General features: G+C 37.3%; 1 protein-coding gene across 5 annotated transcripts; it reads left to right on the top strand.

Annotated features, from left to right (window-relative positions):
* Positions 1-1,489: 1,489 nt before the first annotated feature.
* On the top strand, positions 1,490-19,763 carry LOC18432573 (uncharacterized). 5 transcript variants are annotated; one of them, XR_016053079.1, is made up of 6 exons: positions 1,490-2,005; positions 2,970-3,499; positions 3,618-3,683; positions 5,333-5,621; positions 10,178-10,263; positions 19,438-19,763. XR_016053079.1 is itself a non-coding variant. In XM_011624469.3 (5 exons), exons 2-5 carry the CDS (start codon positions 2,990-2,992, stop codon positions 19,455-19,457), a joined length of 885 nt encoding a protein of 294 aa, XP_011622771.1. In that variant the 5' UTR covers positions 1,490-2,005; positions 2,970-2,989; the 3' UTR covers positions 19,458-19,763. The 5 variants fall into 5 exon arrangements, 3 of the variants coding, with proteins under 3 accessions (XP_011622771.1, XP_088719623.1, XP_006842733.2); XR_016053080.1 differs by lacking the exon at positions 1,490-2,005 and adding an exon at positions 2,424-2,487; XM_011624469.3 differs by lacking the exon at positions 10,178-10,263.
* The last annotated feature ends 6,562 nt before the right edge of the window (positions 19,764-26,325 follow it).

Below are 26,325 nucleotides of genomic sequence, written 5' to 3'. Positions count from 1 at the left end.
TGAGAAAACCGAACAAATTATCATTAGAATATCCAAATTGATGAGCTATTTAGTGTAATTTGTGGGAACAAAACGGGCATTTGAACATGTTAAAACTTTAAACCGCCAATCCCTTGGGAATCATCCTTATATTTGTTTATGAAGAGGAGGCAGCATGGACAAAGATTTCCTGGCATAAAATTGCCAATTAATGTAAAATGGGCCAAAATGAGTTAATACATGAAAGGAACTAAATTTTCTTCCAAAACAGCCAAAACAACAAAATAGAGAGGATTTCTTTAGTAGGAAAAATAATGAAAAATTTGAAGAGTGCGTATCCTATGCTGCTGTGAGCATATTGTACATTGATGTTCCCTGTCGTGAGCATGTTGTGCATTTAGAGGTGAAGGAGCTATTTGGGAGAAAATTCTTTTATTTGAAATTTTGGGATTCACCTGTGAATATTTTCAAAAAAAAAACCAAAGACATTGAGTGAAAAATGGGTGTCAAAAACAAGAGATTTTTATATAAACTTTAAGGCGTCAACCTTACATTATAAAAGTAAGTGCATCGGCAAAATCAAGTGGACTGATGCTCCGATTGATCTTCTCAACCTCGAGACCTGTGAAACGAAAGAAATTGTAATTCAAGTCTTTAAAATTATGTATTTTGTGGCACATTATTTGGATCATCCATTTTTAAGATTTTTAAGTGCTTATATATTAGCTCGATTTGTACCATTTTGTGGCTTTGAGGGCACGTTTGGTGCACGTGAAAATACTTGTCGGGAAGTATTTTGACATGAAAAAAACTCCGTCACGTGATTAGATGTGAGCTTTTTCACACCAATTGGTCCTAGTGCATTTTTTTATGACCATGATATTCAAGTCGAGATGATCAATGTAAAAGTTTTTCATTGCTAAAATTAAAATTTCCAATGAGTTGTGAGCTGATGCTTTACTTATTTTGATAGAAAAACAGCTATATCAAACCATTTTCCTTGATAAAACGTTTCAAAATTCACCAGAAAATTCAAATCGAAGCAATTTGATATCCGACTCGGGCCTATATGACATGACCTCACTTCTTTTTTTATCGTTCTCTCCGCGTATTTTTATTTATGTTCTATTAGCCCTAATTTCTTTGTGGCAAAACTCTCTCATCTGGTTTTTGTATCTCTGTAAAAGCAGTCTATTGATAAGTTTCTTTTGCTTTCCTCTTTAATAGCTTTCCTTTTAAAATGATCAACACCTCTTGACTACCCTTCCCTTGCCTTTCCTTTCCTTTCCTTTGTTTAATTCGTTCAATTCTCTTTGAATAGTCAAACTTAACTTTTGTTGCGACCTTTTTTCATGAACCTCTTTGCAAAAGTGAAGGTGCACCTATCCGTACATATGACGGCCTAAGTGCAAGTATAAGCACATGTTTCTGTTATCGCGCCTCAATCCAAGTGTGCCTGCCTCTCTGACATCGAATCCCAAATAAACCATTCTTGTCCTTCTCCTCTCTTAATGAAATGATGGACAGCCGCATCTGAAACCCGCCTCGCCCTCTGAATCCGCCTCGCCCTCTCCTCTCCTCTCCTCTCCTCTTTGTGAAGAGAGAACAGTCATTCTCGTAACTCTTTTTGCAGCTTGTGAAAAGAGAAAATTCATTCTCATTACCCTTTTCCAGCTTGTGAAGAGAGATCATTCATTCTCATTACCCTTTCCCGGCTTGTGAATAGAGGAGAGAGAGAACACGGACCGAGTGGAAAGCGTGTCCGTAGAGAGAGAAAGAGAGGGGAAGGCCCACCATCGAGAAAGAGAAAGAGGGAGAGACCCGCCACCGCTGCCGAGACCGAAGAAAGGCGGTGTCAACTCTAATCCTCCCTTCCTGCCAATTTCCGCCCCGCATCATTTCCAGTCATCAACTTCCCTCTCTCTCTCTCTCTCTCTCTCTCTCTGTAACTCCTGAAGAATATCGTGCTCGGCCTCTCTCTCTCTCTGTAACTCCTGAAGGATATCGTGCTCGGCCTCTCTGAAAGGTACACCTCTCTTTGCCTTTCTTTTGATTGATTTTTATGGTTTTAAATTTTTTGTTAGCACATCCACTCTCCACTTATGGATGAATATCCTGCCCCAGGTACCCTTATGTTGATTTTTTTGTGAATTTTATTATATTCCTCTCTCTCTCTTCGATCACGGATTTTATATGACGATGACTCCTCTCTTTTCTTCTCTGCCACACACTCACCGTATGGAGGTCCATGGAATCGTTTTATGACAGTGCCCCCGTTGACTTGTCACTTCAATTGTGGCCTCCTTTTAGAGAGAGAGAGAGAGAGAGAGAGAGAGAGAGAGGTGCTTGTTGGCTTGTAGTTGGGAGCTGTTATGAGAGAGGGTCCCACCTGAACCTCCCGGAATATTGTTTTCTTTTTCTGTTTTTCTCTCTTCATTTCTTCTGTTTTTGGAAGTTCAGGGGTAACTGATCAGTTGCATTGGGTTCATTATTTGGAAGATTCAGGGGGTAATTGATCAGTTGTATTGGGTTCATTATGTAGTTTCCATTTTTTACTTTATTTTATTGGGTTATGTAGTTCCACTTTCTAATTTATCTTAATTTTGTTCCTTCGAGTTATTTTGTCTTATGGGTTCATTATGTCGTTCCCACTTTCGAATTTATCTTATTTTTGTATCTTTCAGTTATTTTGGTTTCAATCTGTGTTCTCTCTCACACCTCACTAGTTGGCTGCTGCAAGTAATTGGTGAATTGGTTTAGGGCCTGGCTTGCTCCCTCTGCTCTTTCTTCTTGAGTTTACTTCTTCTTTGATTATTGCTCTTAATTACTCTAGCTTTCAATTTGTCTGCTCCTTTATTCTTGAGTTTACTTCTTCTATGATTATTACTCTTAATAACTCTAGCTTTCATCTGTACTGCTCTCAGTACTATCGGTACTGATTTGACGGGCTGGTCTTGTCTTCTTGTTCTTCTCTCTCCATGGTTCTTTAGATTGAGATTGAGTACAACCCATGGAGCTCTTTAACAAAGCAAGGATCATTCGGCTCCGGAGCCACCACAACAAGTACCTCTTTGCAGAAGAGGATGAGGAGTCTGTTCGTCAAGATCGCAATGGCACTTCCCGCAATGCTAAGTGGACTGTCGAATTCATCTTCAGCGCCGTTCAGGCCGTCCGCCTGAAGAGCTGCTATGGCCGCTACCTCACTGCCTCGAACGTACCCTTCCTCTTTGGTGTGACAGGACGCAAAGTCTTGCAAACCATCCCCACGAAACTGGACTCCTCAGTTGAATGGGAGGCCATTAGAGATGGGTTTCAAATTAAGCTCAAGACTCGATACGCCAACTTCTTGCGTGCAAATGGAGGCCCTCCGCCCTGGAGGAACTCTGTGACGCATGATATACCCCATAGGACTGCAACCCAAGATTGGATCCTGTGGGATGTTGATATTGTGGATGTACAGCCGGATTCGCCCCCTCGACCGCCCCTTGAAGCTGAATCCTCAAGCCCGTCGTCCAAAGAGGTGTGTGTATTCCCCCTAGGATTTTTTATGTACTCTTTTGTGAGAAAAATTCCTGGCTCCGGTGTACTTCAATCATCTTATAATTTGTCTAATTTTTTCTGTGATCGACTTTTTTCAGTCAGTTGCAAATCATGATTTTGATGGCCATGACGATGAAACTCCGAGCAGTTTAGCTAGGTTGGAGGTTGGTCTCTTGTTTTATCTTGTCTCACCTGCCTTATTCTTCATTTGTCTGGTTTCCTTCTCTTATAGTGTTTACTAGCGAATGACTTGTGTTTTGCACCAATTTTCAATTTTCTATTTACAATATTTATCATATTTTGTCATTTTTTACTTTTTTTTTTTTTTTTTTTTGAGAATGTTAACTTTCTATACAATTTTTTAATATTATATGCCTCAATAAAACTATTTAAATTTTAACTATTCTGAATGAAATTATTTACAAAATGCATTTATGAATATTCTTTTTTTTACAAAAGCAATTCATGCCAATATAAAATAAAAGATTTGAAATTATAGGGAATTGAAAGACTTATATGGGAAAATACTTTTCACTAGGGAAAGGGGCTGGGGTCGTGGTGGTGGCACCCCACACTCCAGTCACCACTTTGTGGTTTCCATTCCCACAACTAACACGACCCACTAACACCTTCAAAAAGCTAACTCCTAATCTACTTGAAAAAAGGGGTAGGGGCTTGTCTTCTCCACTGAATTACCAAAACAAAAAAACTTTTCACTACACTTTTGAGAGAGAATCAGAGAATTCATTGGAATCAGAGATAAAGGTAGATTTTTTAATGTAAGGTAGATATTGAGAATGGAATGTGATGATGAGATAATGTAGGATATAAACTTTTTCATGATTCTTCTAGAGAATAATTTTGGAAAATTGGAAGGAAAAAACAGTCATGGAAACGAAATTCAAATTCACGCTCTTATTTATTCTCCCCTAGTAAAATAGATGGGCTTAGCATTGGAACCCATTATCATTTAAGTACTATTAAAAAAACTTGCTAGAATTTGTTTTGTTTTGTCAGGATCTATTTGTTTATCATATGTAGTTTCCTAGATGGTCAAAATAATTACATGTAGGAAGTGGGTTTAGCATGGGAACCCGTTATCATTGAATGCAATCTTCCAAAGTCTTGATGTTTCATTTTGTTAAAATTTCTCTTGTGTGTGAATTAGTTTCTTAGGTTATAGAACCAATGTTCCATGACTCGCCCGAGTCGAATCAGACTCGTGCGAGTCATTCGGACTTATGGGCAAGGCTGAATAGTTTTACACCCTATATTATGTTTTAAAATAATATTATGTCCAGTTACTTCAAATGATATCTAAATGTCTTTGAGGCTAGTATGTGTGGTTTATCATATTTGGGGTTCGAAGCCCCGTAAATACCATGTAGATATATTTTATTTATTTATTACGGGGCTTAAAAAAATTGTCCATAGGAAGGTTCGATCCCCAAACCACTTGTAAAGAGCCCACAACATCTAACCGAGGCACTTTATGGACGAAAGGCATGTCGTATATATATAACATGGTTATTTGGTTTTCTTTTTATTTTTCCTTTAGGGCTTAAGTAACTTGCCTCGGCCAATTGGTGAGTAACCTAGCCAAGTCAAGTCCCGATACTTCAAAGTGGAAAACCACCATTGGACATCACCTTATTCTCTAAACTTTCTCACTTTCTATTGGTCATACATGGTTGTTATCCCTTGGGCCTGATCCAATGGTGGTTCTCCATTTCATACTCTTCACTTGTTGGCAATTTCTCTATAGATTCATGTCCCTAACATATTGATTCCTGAAAAATTGTTATATTTGCAGTCAATGCCTTCTTTAACCAGCTCACTACCTAGGACTGATGGACGGCTTATTTACTTTGCTGTTGGTGACAATGATGGAAATGTCAATGATGGCTTGGAGTGGCCTTCCTTTACTTTTAAAGGGACAGATCTGCACGAATTGACCCATAAACTGGAGGAGGAAACCGGGCTTAGTGAAATTATTGTGTGTTCCCATAATCCACTTAATGGGCGGCTTTATCCCCTGCGATTACAACTTCCCCCCAACAATACAACTATGCACGTCGTTATAGTTCCCGCATCATCAAAGTGTATGCTTCTTCCCATGCTCTACTTTGTTTAGTTTGATATAACTTGTTATTCTAGTTTTTATCGGGAGAGTTGGTCACTGAAATTAGTTGCCAATTAGTAAGATCATATTGAGTTCCTGCTTACTTTTCCTTTAGAATGCAGCATTTGGTTTGGCTTGTTTGGACATTAACTCTCCACTTCTCTGTTGCTTATTTTGAAGTTTGAAAAGAGCAACATGGCCAATTGCCTTCTTGGTACTTTTTGAATGGATTCCATTAAAGATTTTCTTTTATTTTGTCAACTAGATAAATTTGTGTGGACATAGCAATGTTCCTTTGCTTCCAACGTGCCGATTGGTAATGGTAATTGATAACTCCTTTTCTGAGTTTATCGAATGCATAATCACATACAGAGAGAGAGAGAGAGAGAGAGAGAGAGAGAGAGAGAGAGAGAGAGAGAGAGAGCGGAATCTTGAATGCACATATCTTCGATGCTGCTATCATTTATACCATGTTCCCTAGGATGATACTGTGGCTATTGCCCCTAGAAAAAGGAATCCACCATCCAATGTTTGTTACCAAACACTTTTGAGCATCGACATACTGGTTGGAATGAACATTGCTTGTTGGATTTGCTCCTGATCTTTCATTTGGCCTAGTTTTTTCACTCATGCGGCATGTTGGCATGTTGAACTGGCCGAGTATTGGTGATTTTTTTTGGAATTAGCTGACTATTTAATGAATTCTTCACCGTATGGCTCAAATAACATACATGAAAGATATTTCACTTTATTTGTCTGCTAGAGAGCTTCCTTTGTAATCTTTGTGCCCATCAAGTATTCTTCCTGAGTGCCATTCTATGGACTATGGTTAATCTACTGGAGCCGCTATTTGACCTCTTTGATAAATCTGAACAAATCAATAAGTGAAATATGGTGCTCCAACATAGTTAATCAGTTAGTATGGCCGTCAATCAATCTAATCAAACCGTCAGTAATTCACTCGACGGCAACAGTTATTCAGTCAGCCGGAAGGGAACCATGATATAATGCGGAAGAAGCGGGTAGTGAGTGGGTGGTCCAAGTGAAAGAATGGATTGTGTTGGCCGTTCGACCGTATCTGATATTCTGTTCGACCAAAGATCCGACTATTTTAGTATTCAGGGGTCTTTACTTGATTACTGGCCATTCTAAAATGGTGCTCCAGATCTTCACTATTTGCTTTACATAACCATCAGTGAAAGGCAAACAGACCAGACCTCTTTACTGAATTAGTTACTTGAGTTTATTCATGATTTGTCAGTTTGTGGATAAATATTTGGGTAGAAGCTACTTATGCAAGACCTATTTGACCATTGAGATTTATCGCTGAAGTGTTTGTTTTCTCTTTCTCTAATTGCCAAACGTTTTGATCATTAGGTAGTCTTGGTGCACTAAAGGAAATGTATACAAAGAGACTATTTACTTTTAGTACAAGGAGGTCACAATCACTTTTGTCCATCAGATTTTAAATCAAGTGCTTGTGTCATTAACTAGACTCAATGTTCAAAATTAAATTTCTCAAATTTTGTAACTCGCCCAAGCTATCCAATTTAACAATCTAATGACTGGGAGTGATTGTGACCTATTTGTAACAATGGTAATGGTCTCATAGTATATAGTCCCTGATTTAATTTCTCTGGTAGATTGGGGTAACATAGATTGGGGTAACATAAGGGACTGGCTTCGAAAGGGGCTGTTGCGGTGGGTTTTCCATTATGAGATTGTTGGTTGTGATCTCTGGAATTATTTGAATCTGAATACTGTTGCTGAAGTTTCGAATTACTTGTTTCCAATTGATCTTCATGTTCCTTGTTGACAAATTTTGTTAGTTGGTCTAGGCCTTCCAAATTAGAGCCACATTTGGCTTTCCAATCTTGTTGATTTAGATTCCTAAAGCTGGTTTCCATGCATTTGATCCATTGGGAGTTGGAGTTGATTGGATTCCTGTTGTTGAGATTTGATGAAGAAAACAAAAATTTAAAGAAATTCCAAATAAAGCACAAGCTCAAGTTTGAAGAAACCTAGGGTTTCTTCTCTAGACTCTAACTAGGACTTCAAAGCTAAAAGCTTCCTTGTTTTTGTTTCAAAATCTTGTGAATCCCCTCTTAGACCTCCACTCATATCTTCTATAACTTAATCGGGGTCCTAAGGTTTATATTACCCTTCACCAAAATAAGATTGACTAAATAATCTTAACTTAAAACAAAGTTCTTAATGACGCTTTACTCTTGACAAGAAAACTACTTTCTAAATAACTCCTAAAATCCTAAATATATGAAAAACCCTAGAATTCTAAAAGAAAGTAGAAATCCTAAAATTAAGTTAATGCACATCCTTTGAAATTAAACAAAAAAATAAGAATAATTTTATCCTGCATCAGAGTCTCTTGGTTGGAGAAAACGTGTCTTCGAGTTTTCAAGTGTACTAAGATGAACTCAGCATCAAAAGTACTTTCTTTAACCTTCTTCTTTCTTGGCTTAGAGATCATTTGTGGTAAGTAGAAATCTTCAAGATATGGATCTTTATATTTATATTGAGAAATCATCATAAATTTATCTATCGTTGAACCCACAATGAAAATCGTGTGTTAAACTTCAAACTCAAAACTTCTGGCCTTTAAAGGCTTTCACGACATCTATTTCATTACATTTTGAATCCAAGTCCTCAATTTGCGGTTTATGAATTTGACCACGCGTTCACTGTACTATAATTCCAATACCCTAAATCTTTTGAATGTTCCACCTCTTTGATAACCTTAAGATCTTCATCTTGAACCTTATCATAAATCGGAGCTCCTAAGAGGTCTTGTTATTCATTTGAGCATGTATCTACGTTTGGTGGCAAATTCCAGTATACAACCAGCTGATTTTGGACGCAACCAGCGTCAAAATCAAGAATGTCTATTTTCGTATTGAAAATCCTAGAGTGATGTTCTCCACGTCTAGGCCTTCTACCACTTTTCTCTCCACTTGACCCTTCACGTAGAGCACGACAATGAAAAGGGTTGTACTCGACATCTTTTTGGGCAGAAAGATCACCATCTTGCCCATGATAGATGCTGACGAGTAGTAATGTCATCAATCTGTTTGTCTCTGGCATCTTGGGATCGGTCTACCAGAGACTCTCTTCCATGATCCCTTCTTACTGCCATATGTTCACGGAAATCACAAACCCTAGGCAGAAAATCGGCAAACCCTAGCTAAAATGAGCAAGTTCTATGCTGAAATCAGTAAACCTTGTGCTGGAATCAACAAACCGTGGCCTAAATCCAGCAAACCCTAGACTTGACCGAAGATTTCCTCCCTTGCTGTTGAAAAATCATGTACTTGAAATACCAATTGATGTAGAGATTTGATGAAGAAAGCAGAAAAATAAATTCCAAGCAAAGCACATATACAAGTTTGAAGAAACTTGTGTTTTCTTCCCCAAAACCTATGTTTTCTTCCCTAGACCCTAACTAGGGCTTCAAAGCTAAAATTTCCTCTTTTTTTATTATGTCAAAATCATGTGAATCCCCCTTAGACCTCCACGTATCTCTTTTATAACTTAATTGTGGTACATGGTCCATAACACCCTTCACCAAAATACGATTGACTAAATAGTGTTAACATAAAATTCATAGTGACATTTTCACGTCTAATAAAATGAAATATTCCATAAGCACTCTTAACTACTTTTCTAAACAACTCCCAAAATCCTAAAAATATATAAAAAAAAATCCGATAATCCCTAAAAAAAAATTAAAAACTATAAAATAAAAATTAAATTAAAATACACATACTTTGAAATTAAACATAAAGTAAAAATAGGAACAAGTTTTTCTTGCATCAATTCTGTTAAGATTAAGAGAGAAAGAGAGATAAGTAAATTCAAGCACAAGATAAAGAAAGTATACACATCGTGGGGCAATGTGACCTATATATACACTGATCCTTGTGGGAGTTACCACCATTATGCATGACTGTTTCATGGCTGTTATAGCCCATTATGCAAGTCTGTTATATGGCCTTTACAATTCATTATGTTGCTATTACAGCCCATTATGCAAGACTGTTATCTGGCTATTGCAACCCATTATGCAAGGTTGTTATAGTCACTAGACCTCTCCTCAAGCTGGAGCATATATATCATAGATGCCTAGCTTGTCCAAAGTATCCTCTAGTCGAACTCGATTAGAAGCCTTAGTAAGTACGTCTACCAATAAGTTAACTTTCTCTCAAAAAAAAAGTAAGTACGTCTACCAATTGATTCTTAGATCGAACAAATGGTGTACATATTGTCTTTGAAGCGACATTTTCTCTGACGAAGTGACAATCAACTTCAATATACTTGGTTCTTTCCTGAAATAAAGGATTTGAATCAATATAAATTGTTGCTTAATTAACACAATGTAGAGGAATATGAGTTGATTCATTAACACCCATCTCTTGAATAAGAGAACGAAGCTAAATTATTTCACATGTAGCACTTTCCGTTTCTCGATACTTGGCTTCTACTGAAAATTGAGCTACAACACTCTGTTTCTTACTCTTCCAGGTGACTAAGTTATCGCCAATTATCCTAAAGTAGCCACTTGTAGATCATCGATCAAGAGAACACTCACCCCAAGGTGCCCATGACTGGTAAAAGTAGCCCTCTACTTGAGCAGATTTCAAATATCTTAAAATGTGATAAACAACCTCCAAGTGATGGGCGCATGTGCATGCATAAGTTAACTTGCCACACTTTCAACATATATAGTGTCTGAAGTGTAACAATCAAGTAAATAAGTCTACCCCACTAATCTCTTATATACACACCAGCAGAGGCTCTGACTGTTGATCATACAATTTGTGGTTAATCTCAATAGGAGATTCTGTTGGTTTGGCTCCAACCATTCTTGCTTGATTGAGAAGATCGGAAGAAAACTTTTTTTGAGAAAAAAAAATTCCTTATTTAGACTTAGCCACCTCTACTCCAAAGAAGTATTTCAATGGACCAAGATCCTGATGTAAAAAAAATCACCCAAGAAAGCTTTCACTTTTTGAATATTGTAGTCATTATTTTCTGTGAGCACTATATCATCATCATACACTATTAGTATTATGGTATAACAAGAATCTCTTTTAAGAAATGCTGAATGATCTGAAACACTTGTCTGAAATCCGAACTGACATATTGCTATACTGAATTTTTTGAACTAAGCCTAAATTGTTTCAGTCCATATATAGCTTTTCTCAATTTACCAACCTTCCCTTTCTCCCTTTGAGGATAAAACCCATGTAGTAATGCCATACACACTTCCTTTTGCAGATCTCCATGAAGAAAGACATTCTTCATGTCTATTTGGTGGTGTGGCCTGTGGCCATTTCCTGTTTACAGCGATAAATAAAAGTACTCGTACTGATTCCAATTTGTTACAGGAGCAAAAGTCTCCTTATAGTCAAACCCATATAATTGTGTAAAATTCTTAGCCTCTAGACAAGCTTTGTATCTCTCAATCAAACCATCTGGTTTGTGCTTTAGGGTATACACGCACCTGCATCCAACCACATGTCGTCCTTCTGGCTGATTAATTGTATCCCAAGTTCATTGCATCTCTAAGGCAATCATTTCCTCAATCATGACCGCTTTCTAGTGTGGATGAGCCAATGCCTCTGCAACTTTTGTGGGAATAGGAATATAGGAAGTAGAGCAAAGGTAAGCATGAAAGGAAATTGAAAGTGAAGCATAAGAAACAAATTTATTAATTAGATGAGAAGTACAAGTTCATTTTAACACAAAATCGCTAATTGCCATGGTGGGATAACACCATTACCCACATTAAGGTTGCGGACTCGACTTTTGAGTACCCTGCCGATGTTGAAAGGGTAATCTTAGACTTCTTCCATAATCTTTTCTTCACCCCCCTAGGTCGAGACCTACCTTGGGAGATCTGTCTTTTCAAACTCACCTCCCCGAGATGGCTGCTTGGTTGGGGTGGCCATTTTCGAAATCCTCGGTGCTATCAATGACCTGGCCCAAGATAGGGGCCCCAGGCCCCTACAATTTCCCCGTCTCCATTTTCAGCACCTATTGGACCTCCTTCTACTAAGACTTCCTCTCCTTGTTCGAGGAGTTCTTCCAAAGGGGCATAGTGCATAAGGGCCTCAATACCACTTTCATCACCCTTGTCCCCTAGGTAGAAGGACCCGAGGAGCTGAAGGACTTCCGGCCTATGACCCTCATTAATAGTTCATATAAGATATTATCCAAGTTGTTGGCATCTTGTCTCAGAGGGGTCCTCCACTTGGTCATCTCGCCTCAGCAAGGTGCCTTCGTTAAGGACCGCCAAATCCTTGACGGGGCCCTAGTGGCACATGAATGCATCCACTCGAGAGTAAAAAAGCTTACGACCATGTCGATTGACTAATCCTCAACGAGACCCTCAACCATATGGGCTTTGGATAAAGATGGATGAGGTGGATCAGGGGCTGTATTTTGAGCCCCTACTTTTCTAACCTCATTAACCAAACTCCTAGAGGTTTCCTCCTTTCATCCCAGGGCCTCAGACAAGGCGACCCCCTCTCTCCTTTTCTCTTCACGATAGTGGTTGAGGTATTCAGTCGCTCCATCTCTCACCTCTTTCATGCATGGCTCTTGTATGGCTTCAATTGCGGGCCCCATGACCTTGCCATTGCGCATTTACAGTACGCGGATGGCACATTGGTATTTTGTGATGCTTCTCCCCAAGAAATCGATGTCCTCCTCCGCTTCCTTAAATGTTTCGACTGGGCCACAGGCTTCAAGGTCAATATGAACAAATTGAAAATGACCGGGGTGGCCCTCAACCTACAATCAACCCTTTCCCTTACTGAATCATGGAGACATAGCATGGAAAACCTCCCCTCCACCTACCTCGGTCTCCCCTTGTGCATTGGCAAGCCCAAACTCAGCTCTTAGGCACACATTGTCGACAAGTCTGAACGCAGGCTCGCTGCCTGGAAAGGTCGCTTCTTCTCACTGGCTGGAAGGTCAACCCTCATCAAAGCCACCTTGTCCAACATTCCAATTTACCAAATGTCACTCTTCAAGATGCCAGCAACAGTCTTATCCCGCTTGAACCAGCTCATGAAGAACTTCCTTTGGGAAGGGGATGGAGACAAGCACAAAATCCACCCCATAACTTGGGATACAGTTTGCTTGCCACACCACCAAGGGGGGCTTGGCATCTGAAAGCTTAAAGAGAACAATAGTGATCTGTTGAGCAAGTGGTGGTGGTGTTATGCCACTGAAAGTAACCACCTGTGGCAACTGGTTTTGCAGCGGAAATACAACCTCGAACCATCAGCTTGGCTACCCAACATTAGAGTTAACAGCAGAGCCTCAGGGGTTTGGTGCATTCTCCTTGCTACCCTCACTCTCTTCAAACACAATACCTGTATCCTGGCCTGGGATGGCACCCGTACAAAGTTCTGGTCTGAGTTATAGTTAGGACACACCCCCTTTAAAGATCTTTTCCCCTCCCTCTTCCTCCTTACACTTAAAGAGGCAGGAAATCATGGCTGACCTATTTAGGACCCAGGGGTTTAGCAGAGTTTGGTTCCCCCCTTCTTCCGCAGGTCTCCCTCTAATAATGAAGTCCATGAATTCCTTGACCTTCCCACTATCCTTCATACCACCTTCCTTCCTCTCCATGGAGAGGACAAGCTCATCTCGGTGTGATCTTTCTACCGCAAGCTCCTCCAACCACCAACTTTCCCTTTGAATCCTACATCTATTACGGCCAAGGCTTGGTTTCCTCTTGCTCCTCCCAAGATCCAAGTATTTAGTTGGATCGCCCTCCACCAAAGGGTGCTCACTGTCAACCGACTTCAAAGGATAGGACTTCCCCTTCCTAATCGATGTATCATGTGTTTGGAAGCCGGGGAAACCAACAGTCATCTGTTCCTTCACTGCCAGTCGCTTCTCTCCTTTGGGGTCACCTTCTCTGCCTATTCTACTGGCATCGGGTCAACCCCCCCCCCCAATCCATTCCTCACCTCTTCTCTTCCCTTCACCCTTACCCCTAGCCCAAGCCAGTATCCTCCTTTGAAAGGCATCCATCTTTGCCCTGTTATGTATTGTGTGGAATGAGCGTAATCATCGAATTTTCTAAGGCCAGTATAACCTCACAGCTGGCCTTTTCGCAAGATCAAAACAGCAGTAATTGTTTTGGCCTCTAACCACAAGTTACTCAGAGGCATCCACCTCTCGGCCTTTCACCACGACTGGCTGCCCCTCCTCAACCTCTCAAGACCTCGTATATCTTGCGCCTCTTTATGGAGACCCGCTAACCGCGACTCTATCAAGCTTAATTTCTATGGTTGCTCCGTAGGCAACCTTGGTCCGGCTGGTATTGGTGATCTGTTCAGGAATCATGAGGGCACAACCCTTGCCTCCTCCTCTAAACACATTGGCCACTTCGATCCTCATTCGGCTAAGGCCGTAGCTCTCCTTGAAGGCCTAAGGCTTTTCAATTGCAACTGGTCTTCAACTCTGGTAATCGAAGGCGACTCAAAGAACGTAATTCGCTGGGCCTCTGGCACCACTTTTTACCCCTGGTCCCTAGTGCATGTTTTCGAAGAAATCCCTCACCTAGGTGTGGGTCTCACGGTGTCGTGGTGAAATGTATGGCGTGAAAGCGACTCTCACACTGATTCCCTCGTTAAACAAGGTGCTTCAAATCAAGGGAACTGAGGAATTCTGGATTGGTGGGGCAGATTGTTCACTCATGGATCCGTGTTGGATCGCTGGATTGGCGATCCAGATTGGGTTTGGATCGGTCCGAATTGATAATTCAAAACAATATAATAAAAATTAAAATAGGGGCATTAGATGGGATCTAAAAAAACATTAGCTCAGCTTATAAATATATATATATATATATATATATATATATATATAGAAAAGTCTTAAAAATGCCATAGGGTAAAAATGAATAGTGTTTCAACCCGTTGCAGTTTCCCGTGTTTTTTGCATGAAAAATTGATTGCATCGGACATGCTATGTTTGTTGCAGTTGATTTATCCACGCCATCTGAAAAAATAGGATGGCGCCGAACGTATGGGCGAAAACACTGTTCATTTTCACCCATAGGCGTTGCGTAGGGGCTTCCTATAAAGGAGGATTTTAGGGGGGAACTGGGCCGAGACACATACCATTCTGAAATCGGTCGTCACGACCGGTTCCCATCCGGATCAATGAGCTGGATTGGAATTGCTGGGTTTTAAAGCACTTGTTATCCCTTAGCTAGTGTTATGGGACCTTGCAATATCCTATGTGCATCTCAGCATTTTTCTATCTTTATTACATATGCAAGCAATTATACCAAAGGTCATTCAATATTGACTCCAAGGATAAGCCCACCACATTTCAAAACTATCATAGATCGCATCATATAGATGCATTGCAAAGAAGGCCTCTAATGAACAAAGGGCCATTGCTTTTTGATTTCTGTGTTTCTCACAACTAATAGTCGTGATTCGTTCCGCATGTCCACCCCTTTTCCTCTTTTTTCTAAGTTTTTCCACTTTTGACCCCTTTTTGTCCGTTTTATTATAATTTCTAACTCTTTAGCTCTCACCTACAAAGTAGACATCACTACCTAAATATGTCTTTACAGTCAACACCTACTCTAACCTTGCCTGACAAGCAACAATTTTCCCTATAGCTACCAAGATTTTGGCTTCTTCCCTTGCGGATCCATGTCTAGTTGAAATCTATGCTTATCAATCATAGCATACACAAATCCTTCTTCTAGAGACTGACATGGCTGGAATATCCGAGCATTCATTACGGCACACATGTACCATTGGTTCACCTGGCAACATTTGCACATGTGTTTTGACTTTGTTAGAGGCCCCTTCAGTTATAGGTTCTACGCTAGCTCCTCTAGTGCTGATGACCAATGTGTGTGTCCCTTGTATAATGTGATTCCCTAGCCATTTATTCCCTCGTCCCTGTTATATGAAGAAGTTTCACCTTCAAAGTCCTTTGGTACACCTCTTCTACTCCCCTCAATACCCGTCTCTTATCATAGTTACTAGTATCTTCCATCTAAGGTGGCTCTCCCACTCATGGAATGTGGTTCTGCAGTTCGGGGATGGGAGCAGTTTCCCAGTGCATTCCCATTTTCTTGGGTACACATGTTCCTCGTCTGCCAGGGAACTCTTTAAACTAATGTTATCAAGGAAGAGCCTACAAAATGGATCAGGAGGTAAATTTTGGATTTTGTAGAAGGGGAAACATTTTTTCTGGACTAAATTTCAAAGATATCCCAAGCATCAATATCCTTTAATTAGGGAGCTTTTGGCAAACAATGATTCCTTACTCCATATCCAACTCCGTTGCCCACTCTCAACGCCTATGGTCTTACTCGTTTAACACATTCCCAATTATAGGTTTTATCTCTTGTTGCTCGCACACTCTCAATTCTATTGTTGATTTGGATCGACCACCATTAAGGTCTGTCAACATCTTCCCTCCTACTACCTTTGAACTAGTCTAATTCTCTTGCTCTGGTGTCTAAACACCCTTTCTGATCTTATTTGAATGGAGAAATTTGGGTCCTCAATCAGTGAGTGGGCTAGGCCAATTTTGAACACCTCAGTGTATGGATTGTCAAATTGTATGTCAACTCCCTTCATGTTACTGATGTGTACTTCTGCTACTCTTCCAATGCCTCACTAGTGGCATGGATAAAAATTTTTGTAGGGTCATTGTTTGGGTGTATTTTGTATCAAATGTATTTGACAATGGCATCAACTACTATGATTGAGTATGGAGCTCATGACTGGATTATACTATAGCTGTCCCATTCCAGCAATGTGGGATTAAAATTCAGGAATGGACATCGGGACCCATGTTAGCCAAGAAACCCTTGAGAGGTAGAGAATACGATGAGATCCAAAAAACGGTCACTTGCCAACTGCAGCAGCACAGGGTTGATTGGTCAAACATCCGAACTATATCATATACACTGGAATTGCTAGAACCTGCTGATAACCACCAAAATGGTCTCATATTGGAGTCAAGTCACAAGGATCCTCATAATATATGAAATGGGACCTCTCCAGCAAAAGTCAACGGTGTGACTCTGAACTGTTACACAGACGGTCCATAAGAGAGATGAGCCAAGTCCTGACCAAATGAGCTGAGTTGTTTACCAAAATTGGCCGAAGATTTAATCTGAGATGTCCCCTGGATATCTTCGAAATATCACGGCACGCCGATATCGGATGCTTTAGATATGGGGTTTCAAAGACAGAAGCCACTGGCAGAGCATTATTCATATACAATTTGTGACCTTGAAGTGGGTCAATTTACAAAGTGACCCTTGGCAAACAGTGTCCAATGGAGCTGAAACTTGGCGAGGTGATGGATTAGCCACTAAAAACCTTATGTTCCAAATTTTAGGGCAATCCGATGTCATTTGTTACCACTTTCGAAGAGATCACTCAAAGTACATTGTTGGTAACTATTCTAAGACACCGCTGGTGCACATGAACATAAATTCAGTGACTTTTTCGAGACCCAAAAACAGCCACAGATAGGACCATATCTCCCAAATCCTACTATGAAATGAGCTGAAATTTGGAGGGATTGTTCCTCACTCCATCCCCTTTCCCTTTGTATACATATCAATAGTTTTACTTCAGGGTCAAACTAAGTGACTGTATAAGGTGAATGAAAGCCCCGAAGGGCCAAAGCCATCAAAATCTGGCCAAAATAACAACGTGATGCTCTAAGGTGACTCAAACCCCAAAGGGAAAATTGTTGATATTGCAAAGACTGTGGATAACTTGTCCTTTAGATCAAAAATGGGGCAAAGGGTTAGTTTCCATCCTAGTATGATCTGAATTTTTGATTTCCTGCCCTTGTTTGAAACTCTATAAATACACCAACTGTCAGCCATTTTTTGGGGTTGGATTGGAAAATTTAGTTGTGAGCTTGGGGCTTAAGACTTCTAGTGAGAGAAAACCCTAAAGAGAGAAACTTAACCCTAACCTATCCAACCTCATACCAATACCAACCTAGACTGAAATAAAGCTAGAAATCCTAGGTACTAGGCAAATCAACCCATTTCAGGCCCAACGACCCTCCAGATTTTGGATCATGCCTGCTCAAAAAAATACATTGGCCTAGTTGAAGTGTAGGGACACTCTCCTTGCCTTGGGAGATGTTTTGTCCCCCTCACTTCTCTACTCCAACATTTTTTGGGGTGAAATAAGAGCATCTTGCTGGTACCAAACACGTTGGGAGGCTTAACAAGTACAAGCCTGGGGAACTTTGAACCTGCACCTGCATATGCAGATTTCCAAATATGTTGAAAATTGTTGCTTTTTTTTATTGTTCTCTCTCTGGTATTTGGAATCCTTTTCAAAAAATATACCCATATCAACACATTGACACAAGATATCGTGAACAGTCATCTAAGGAGATACCATGTTATCATGTCTGAAACCTCTGGTGGTTTCAATTTGTTTTGGTGTCGCTTACGGGCAGGGAAAGTGCCTGCAATCCTCCTACCATGGTAGAAAATGCAGATTGCATCTCTACATGAATGGAGTTATATACTTCTCACCTCATGAATGGCACAGTTTGGAAGCAATTGGATGCCATGGAAATGGTATAAAATAAGTCAAGGATTTGGGAGAATTTTCCTGCCCTGATACATTAAAATGATAAGATTAAGTCTCAAGAGACAATTTTGAAACTTCTCTATGCTTGTCTTGAAATATTCTGTGAACTGCTTAAATGAAATTTATGTCCAAATTGGTACTAAAATTCTTCAAAATCGGATTTCAGTTTCTTGAACTTTGTTCAAGGCTGATGCTACTATTTATTGAAATATAGCAACTAATGAACTCAAAATACATATGCTTATTATAGCCTTTCTGAAAGTTTGTCATATTTAACTAGAGCTGCAATATCCAGAACTCTGTAGAATACTGCTCCAGATGAAGTCATTCACCCCAAGAAAAGATATGTTAATTTCTTGCAATGGAAATATTAAAAGTTGCACGAATTGAAGCTTAAAACCTACTAGCTTGAAATTTCTTTTAGTTGATATATGTAAAAAAAGCCTGCTATGCTGAGAATGCTTTGCAAAATCGATGGAATAAATAATAATATGATGCTCTGATATACAATTTTGTATGTTTTCACGTATATGTTTTGGGAATTCTTGTTTTCGAATTGGATAGATAATCCCTTTGACAGAGTTCCTACAAAATTCTCTAACACTTTAATGATCCCATATTCAAAAAATTTCTCAAGATAGCAGTCACTGTCAAACCACCTCATTAGCCAAATTGTATATTGTTTGCTCTTTTTTATTTCTTAGTACTCCAGCTGATATAGAAATTACCTTTCAAGTGCAATTCATTAGCTACCAAAAAGTTTACATGGCTATACTTTTGTTTCTTATCTCTATTAGTTGACACTTCATCTTCCATCTTTTCACACGCTGATCTTTCGTTTACTAGCGCATGCATAAGCATTTTGTTTGGTATAAGACTTGTATGATGCTGACTCTTACGCATATAACCACTTCTTGTAGTTAATGTTGATTATATCTGAATGTCAGATATTCACAAGTTACTCTATTTATTTTCTTTGAATTTGTTGCTTCTTACATACTGCAGTGAAGTTTGTATTATAGAGGTTGTTAGATTTTAGTACGTTCTGCTTTAGTGTGGAATACGAATTATGGCCCTTACGATAATTAATTTCAAAAGCTTCATATTTTTGTTGTTTTCAATTGCCTTATCTTTTACCTTGTTGCTTTTCCTCAGTGGCAAAGTCTTTTGGATGATCTCAATCAGTGGACAGCTCGTTTGGCTTGGAAAACACCAACACAACCAACCCAGCCCTTTTCCCCTCCCCCACAGTTTGTATATAAATTTTAGATATCAGGTAATTGCCATTTTGTACTTGGTCATCAGGCATTAGTTAGTTTATTGTTTTCTCAATGGCATATCATATTCATAATCCACTTTGGATGTTTTGTTACTTCATCATGTGTATGATATTACTCAATCCTCCATTCAGAATATATGTTGATCTGATTTGATGATACCAGAATTGAATTCGTCTAATGGAATGTATACATTTTGGAGAAGATTTCATCGCCTGCATGGGATTAAGTAAAATAACTCGAGAATATGGAAATATCCTCACATTATTGCTATTGGCCATTGTGTCCCATTTATTTTTGTTGGGAATTCATCTTATAGTTCCAAGGCCTTGGCGAAAATCAGAGTTCTTAGGGTCTTCACAATCCATTTAAATGTAAATGAGGGAGACTGATGGAGAAGGTCCCAAAAATTGGGGTCACGACTCCTTATGGTCGGTCTCGCCCTCCTCTCTGCATTTCAACTATTGATTTTCGCTAGTTGGATCTATTCATTTTGGCCAGTTTGACCTATTAAAATAAAGTTGGGCAAATTTTTTTTAATATATTTATATTTTTTAATTTTTATTATTTCTTTTTATTTTTAAAAAAATTTGATCCAAGTGGTTCAACTGGCAATTGGACTAACCCACTCACCAATTCGATGGTCTGTCCAATTTTAATAATGCTAATAATAGGGAGCTGACTACGGCACTCGCTGATTGAATTAGCTCTCTCTGATCTAGAGCCTTGAGAATAACTTGGTGATAAAAAAATCATGAGAGAGGGAAATAAGATTAGGGTATTACCTGAGTCCCTATATTGAACTGTGTGGTTCATTACGGTTTACATTGAGTTGCTTGGTTCTCGGGATGATTCTTCTTAGCAATTCGGAAACAGAGGCGCCTTTGGGCCCAAAGACGACTTGAGCAATTCATAGTGGGCTTTGAGCTCAAGATGTCTTCCACGCTTGCCAATCAGAAAAGCCAACAAGCCCCTTAATTCTAGGAATATTATGGTACCTCCAATTTATACTTGAGGCTTGTTCCACCCAATACTTTTTCAATCACATTTTTAGCTTCAACACTATTTCTCTTACATCTATCTTCCGAGAAAAAAAGTTGATTTTTTTAAAATTAAAATACATCTATTTTAACTCACATTTCTCTTACAAAATGTGATGCCCCACATGTGTTGGTCTGCCAATTTGTTGGACCGACTTCTTATCTTAAAATGTACTAGATCGGCTTCTGGCAAAATGTGCCAATCTAATATAAAGAATGTGCCTGACTCGCTCATGTTAATAACATTTGGCTAGTTCAACACAAAATGTGTTGGGCCTGCTTTAATGAAATTGAGTCGGTCTAGCTCGAAATGTGTCGAAACTGCTTCTATATTCATGTTGTGACCGTCTGGCTTATAGAGAGAAAGTGGCATAAGAAAACAACAAAGGTAGGTTAAAATAAGGTGCTCTGATCCAAAAGAATTAATTTGTTTATTTGTGGAGGAACGGCTGCCCAGAGAGCGAAAGCGCAAATTGATGAACCATTTATAATTTTCCCTTACTTCAATTAGGTGTACATGATCTATTACAAAACCATCCTACATATGGTTGTTTGGTTCATGGGGAACTGTGTACAAGAAAATATTTACAGGAAAAGTATTACATATGCAAAAAATACAAAGAGCGAAAGGCAAGCTTTCTATGCTCTCCCTACAGCATAGAAGTTCTATACTCTCCCTACAACATAGAAGTTCTATACTCTCTTTTTATCCAGCTGTCCATTCTGAATCGAGTGCTAAGATTGCCCCAATCACAATGTCATGTCTCTACACTATTTTATTTTTAATTTTTTTTTCTATAAACTATTTTGACACCAAAATTTGGACATCCATTCCTCCATTAAACTCGCACTAGAGAAAAATATAAAAAGATATTTTCAATAAAATAAAATAACCAAAATACCCCTGAAAGTTTCAAGGGGTATTTTGGTCATTATATTTCATCGAGAACTTATTTTTAGAAATTTTTTATAGGTGCGTCCCAATGAGAAGATGACATGTACAACATTTTATATTCATACAAATTGTATAAAAAAACTAAAAATAAAATACTTTGAGACGTCGGATCTAAGATCAAATGATGAGTGGCACTCTTAATCAAAATTAGACGACTGGATGGTAGGGGGAGGATAGAGTTTCTATGCTGTAGAGAAAGCATAGAAACCTTCCCGAGGAAGAATTTCTCAATTCTGTATGTTTTCATGTTCGAAAAGCTTGCGCAATCAATTTTCCCTTACTTCAATTAGGTGTACATGATCTATTACAAAACCATCCTACATGTGGTTGTTTGGTTCATGGGGAACTGTGTACAAGAAAATATTTACAGGAAAAGTATTACATATGCAAAAAATACTGAGAACGAAAGGCAAGCTTTCTATGCTCTCCCTACAGCATAGAAGTTCTATACTCTCCCTACAACATGGAAGTTCTATACTCCCTTTTATCCAACTGTCCATTCTGAATCGAGTGCTAAGATTGCCCCAATCACAATGTCATGTCTCTACACTATTTTATTTTTAATTTTTTTTTCTATAAACTATTTTGACACCAAAATTTGGACATCCATTCCTCCATTAAACTCGCACTAGAGAAAAATATAAAAAGATATTTTCAATAAAATAAAATAACCAAAATACCCCTGAAAGTTTCAAGGGGTATTTTGGTCATTATATTTCATCGAGAACTTATTTTTAGAAATTTTTTATAGGTGCGCTCCAATGAGAAGATGACATGTACAACATTTTATATTCATACAAATTGTATAAAAAACCTAAAAATAAAATACTTTGAGACGTCGGATCTAAGATCAAATGATGAGTGGCTCTCTTAATCAAAATTAGACGACTAGATGGTAGGGGAAGGATAGAGTTTCTATGCTGTAGAGAAAGCATAGAAACCTTCCCGAGAAAGAATTTCTCAAATCTGTATGTTCTCATGTTCGAAAAGTTTGCGCAATCAATTTCGCATGAAAATAGTTACAAAGAGACTATTTTCATATGAACCAAACCTACCATAGTATCGTGCTGGATTCCTATCCAATACCATATCTCTTTACCTGCTACAATGATATTGGGCTTGCGTTCTTCTATTCCTATTTGGTGGAATGTCAATTCTATGGACTATACTTCGTTTCAAAGAATCAGTTAAAGTAATGGATTCACTGTCTTTGCCCCTTAACTTTTATTTTTTCTTTTTCCCAACAACTGCAGCAAGTGATTTGAAAATTGTCCAGTCGACTTAGAATTGTCCGAATGAGCTTGAAATCGTTGGATTCCGCAAAATCAGGCTTGATCTCAAGCCAAAAAAAAAAAAAAAAAGGGAAAACGAATTTTTAGCCATTTTTCTGAACACAATTTTTTTTTTTAATCTATTATTGATCCTCATATGTAATAACCACCACTCATCGCTCATTTGAGTATAAATCCATCGATTTTAGGGTAGAAACAATGTTAGGTTGAAGAAATTTTGTTATTGGTGAACTTTTATCATCCAAATTCATTCAACTTCATTCGAGTTGATTTTTGTTTTTTGTGTACTTTTTGTTATTATTTGTCTTTTTTTTTTTTTTTTTTTTTTATAAGGACCCGATTTCTTTGCGGCCAAGCCCGCATATCAAGAAATGCGGGCCTCTTAATAAATCTATTTTTGAGATGGATTTTAAGATTTAATTTTTACGGACATGTAATATCTAACATGGAGATCATGAATATGAATAAATAAATAAATTTTAAAAACTAAAAATAATAATTCTAGTAAAACACATTTGGAATGTTAGTGTTCATTGACTTTAGATGGAACACCTACATGTATCCATATTTAAGATGGATGCTTTACACTTTTTGAATCGCATATATAGAAATGTGGTCCAGCCAGTACGAAACAATTTTCTTTTAAATAATGGTTTAGTCAGCTGGCTCAACTAAGACCCGACACTCCCACAGTTGGGTTTGTGAATATCGAGTGTATATTTACCTGTCTATTTATTTATTATTATATATATTATATCATTATATAGAAAACAAGACGAGGTCTCCTTTTATTTTATTGACATGTGCTCTTTTATATTATAGTTGTATCTTCCTAATTCTTAGTTTCTTCCCCTTTTTGTTTTTCTATTCTTGAAATTGTCCAAATCCTCATATTAACCTATCGATCCATAATTACTCGCTTTTCTTTTGGATAATTTAATAGGGATATAAACCCCTGCTCATTTTTTAACTAGCTATCGTGGGAGTGAAAGGCACAACGTGCAACGAAGATATGGGTCTACCACCACCACCTCAACCCCTTCCCCAAATTTGAAACTTCACATTATCTCCGACTTTAAAACTCTTTATTTCTCTCTCTACCTGTGTTTGTTGCCCCTTTCTCATATTCTATCTCTACCCCCATGTTGTCTCACCCTTCTCTTCATCTCTCATATGTTAATTGTATCAAATTATTTTTACATTAATTATCCATTATTTCTCAGATATTGCAAAAGATTCTATTAATTATGAAGTATTACCTTGTGCATACATCTATTACTTATCTCACATTTATCCGTCCTATATTTTAAAAATATCAGCTATTTCTCCTCCCCACATGTACCTCCCTTTCTCTCTCCCTCTACGAATACTCTTCTCCCTCTTAACACTCTTTTTTATCATAATTAAGTCAAGTGTAATCATTCATTAATTATAAAGATGTTAATTATCATTACTAAACAAAAATGATCATTATGAAGCACTATTCAAGTTTTGACTTAATATTAATAGTCTATTCTAATATTATAGTGATAGTTATATAAATGGGTGCGGTATGCATAGAGCCTAGGCTCTAAACAATCAAATTAGAGCCTGCCATCAAATAGTATCGAAAAATGTGGTTTTAATACTGGAAATATTTGTGATAGCTTTAAAATATAATTTCACTTTTATTTATAAAGTTTAAAGCTTAAAAGATATTGTAGATCAACATATCTATGAAAACTTGAAAATCTTTAACATTGAGAATCCAAAAATGTGCTACAAAATACACTATTTCGAAAACTTGAAATCCATTTTTTTGTTCATGTCCATACATCCTGATGTTGAAATGATCAATTTGAGGATATTTGAGCATCAAGACAACCTCTTCTAGTGAAATTTTTGAGTTGATTATCTAGAGCCTCGGCTGTATATAAACTTTTCCCAATATAAATTTGCTTATAACTAGTGTAGTTTTTATAATGTAATTACCAATAATTATTTAAATCATTATAATTAATTCCTTTATTAGAATAATTAATAGAAATAGTAATTGTTATAATGTCAAAATCATGATGGGAGTTAATTGTACCAAAAATATATGTGAAATAAATTGTAAAAATAATTAGAATCCTAATTAAATATTATAAATATCTCATAATTATATAAATACGATTCTATAATTATTATTCTAATCTTATCTATAGAATTGATTTCTTTATATTAATTAATTTAGTTTACAATTAAAAAATATATTTGTAATTGACTTATGGCTATAATATTATCATCTCTAAGTTATTTAGATGTCAATTTTTATATATTACTTAATATTAAGCTACATAGTATAAAGAGTAAAGCAAATATTTGAATTTGAATATTTTTGGCATGTGTACGAATATTTTTTTATTAGTTTTAATTGCATCAGATATCTAACTATTATGAATTATTTGTTACACATGTGAGATATTTTTTGTATTTTCATTTTTTTCTAATTTTTCAGAATAATATTTATTTATGACTAAATAATTTGTTTGCTAATATTATCTAAAATTAATTTCAATTATTTTAAAAATTAATTTAATTAAAAATAAAAATAAAACATAAAACATAAAAGTAATTAAACTACAAAAATTAAAAGATAATTTCTTCTATATTTATTTTTCTTACATATCTAGTTTATCCCATTTTCAAAATAATACTTACTTATAAGTAAATAATAGATTTACTAATATAATTAAATATACTTTCATTTATATTAGTGAATGATATAATTGATGAGCCGATCCTAAAGCAAACTTAAAATAGCTTTTTTATAAAATTCAAAATCCCTATTTTTTATGGTTCCACGATCTATGAGATTTTAAGTCTAAATTTCATGTCCAAGTGGATGTTGATTTTAGGGAAATTACCATAAATATACTTTTATTTTCACCTAATTAGAAAAAAATTACCAACTTTCATAAATATCATCCGTACCCTTTTTTTGTATTCTTTTCAATCAAAATAGCTTTTACGGTAGCCATATTATTGTGAAACTTGAGTACTAAGTATTGTAATGACTACCCCATTTTGTACTGTCATTTTAAATGCCATGATAACTCGAAGTATTTTAAATGTCAAAACTGAAAAAAAAGGGTGTGGACAAAGTTTATGAAAGTGGATGGTTCTTTCTAATTTGTCGAAAATTAATATATATTTATAATAATTTTCTCCATTGATTTGTTTTTTTACGCAAAACAATGACACGTATTAAATCTTGGGCTGATGCATAAGATGTATTAAATGTTTATTAGCTCGGACTCACATGCAACTTGCTCGAATCTATGCATTAAGAATTTAATGGAACATGGAAAAAGTGTGAAGTTCATAAATAGCAAATTAGGCAAAGTGAAGTTCTTAATTAATGTCCAAGGTTCCATACCGTTAACCCTTCAAAATAAAGTCTTAACCAACAAAATAAAATGATTTCCAAGATTCACCATAGAAAAAGAAAACTTGTA

This window comes from Amborella trichopoda, chromosome 3 (genome assembly GCF_054954075.1).
Source record: "Amborella trichopoda isolate Santa Cruz 75 chromosome 3, AtrichopodaSantaCruz75HAP2 v2.0, whole genome shotgun sequence".
NCBI lineage: Eukaryota > Viridiplantae > Streptophyta > Magnoliopsida > Amborellales > Amborellaceae > Amborella > Amborella trichopoda.
The sequence above is the reverse complement of the archived record's forward strand: the minus strand, read 5'-3'. Positions and strand labels throughout refer to the sequence as shown.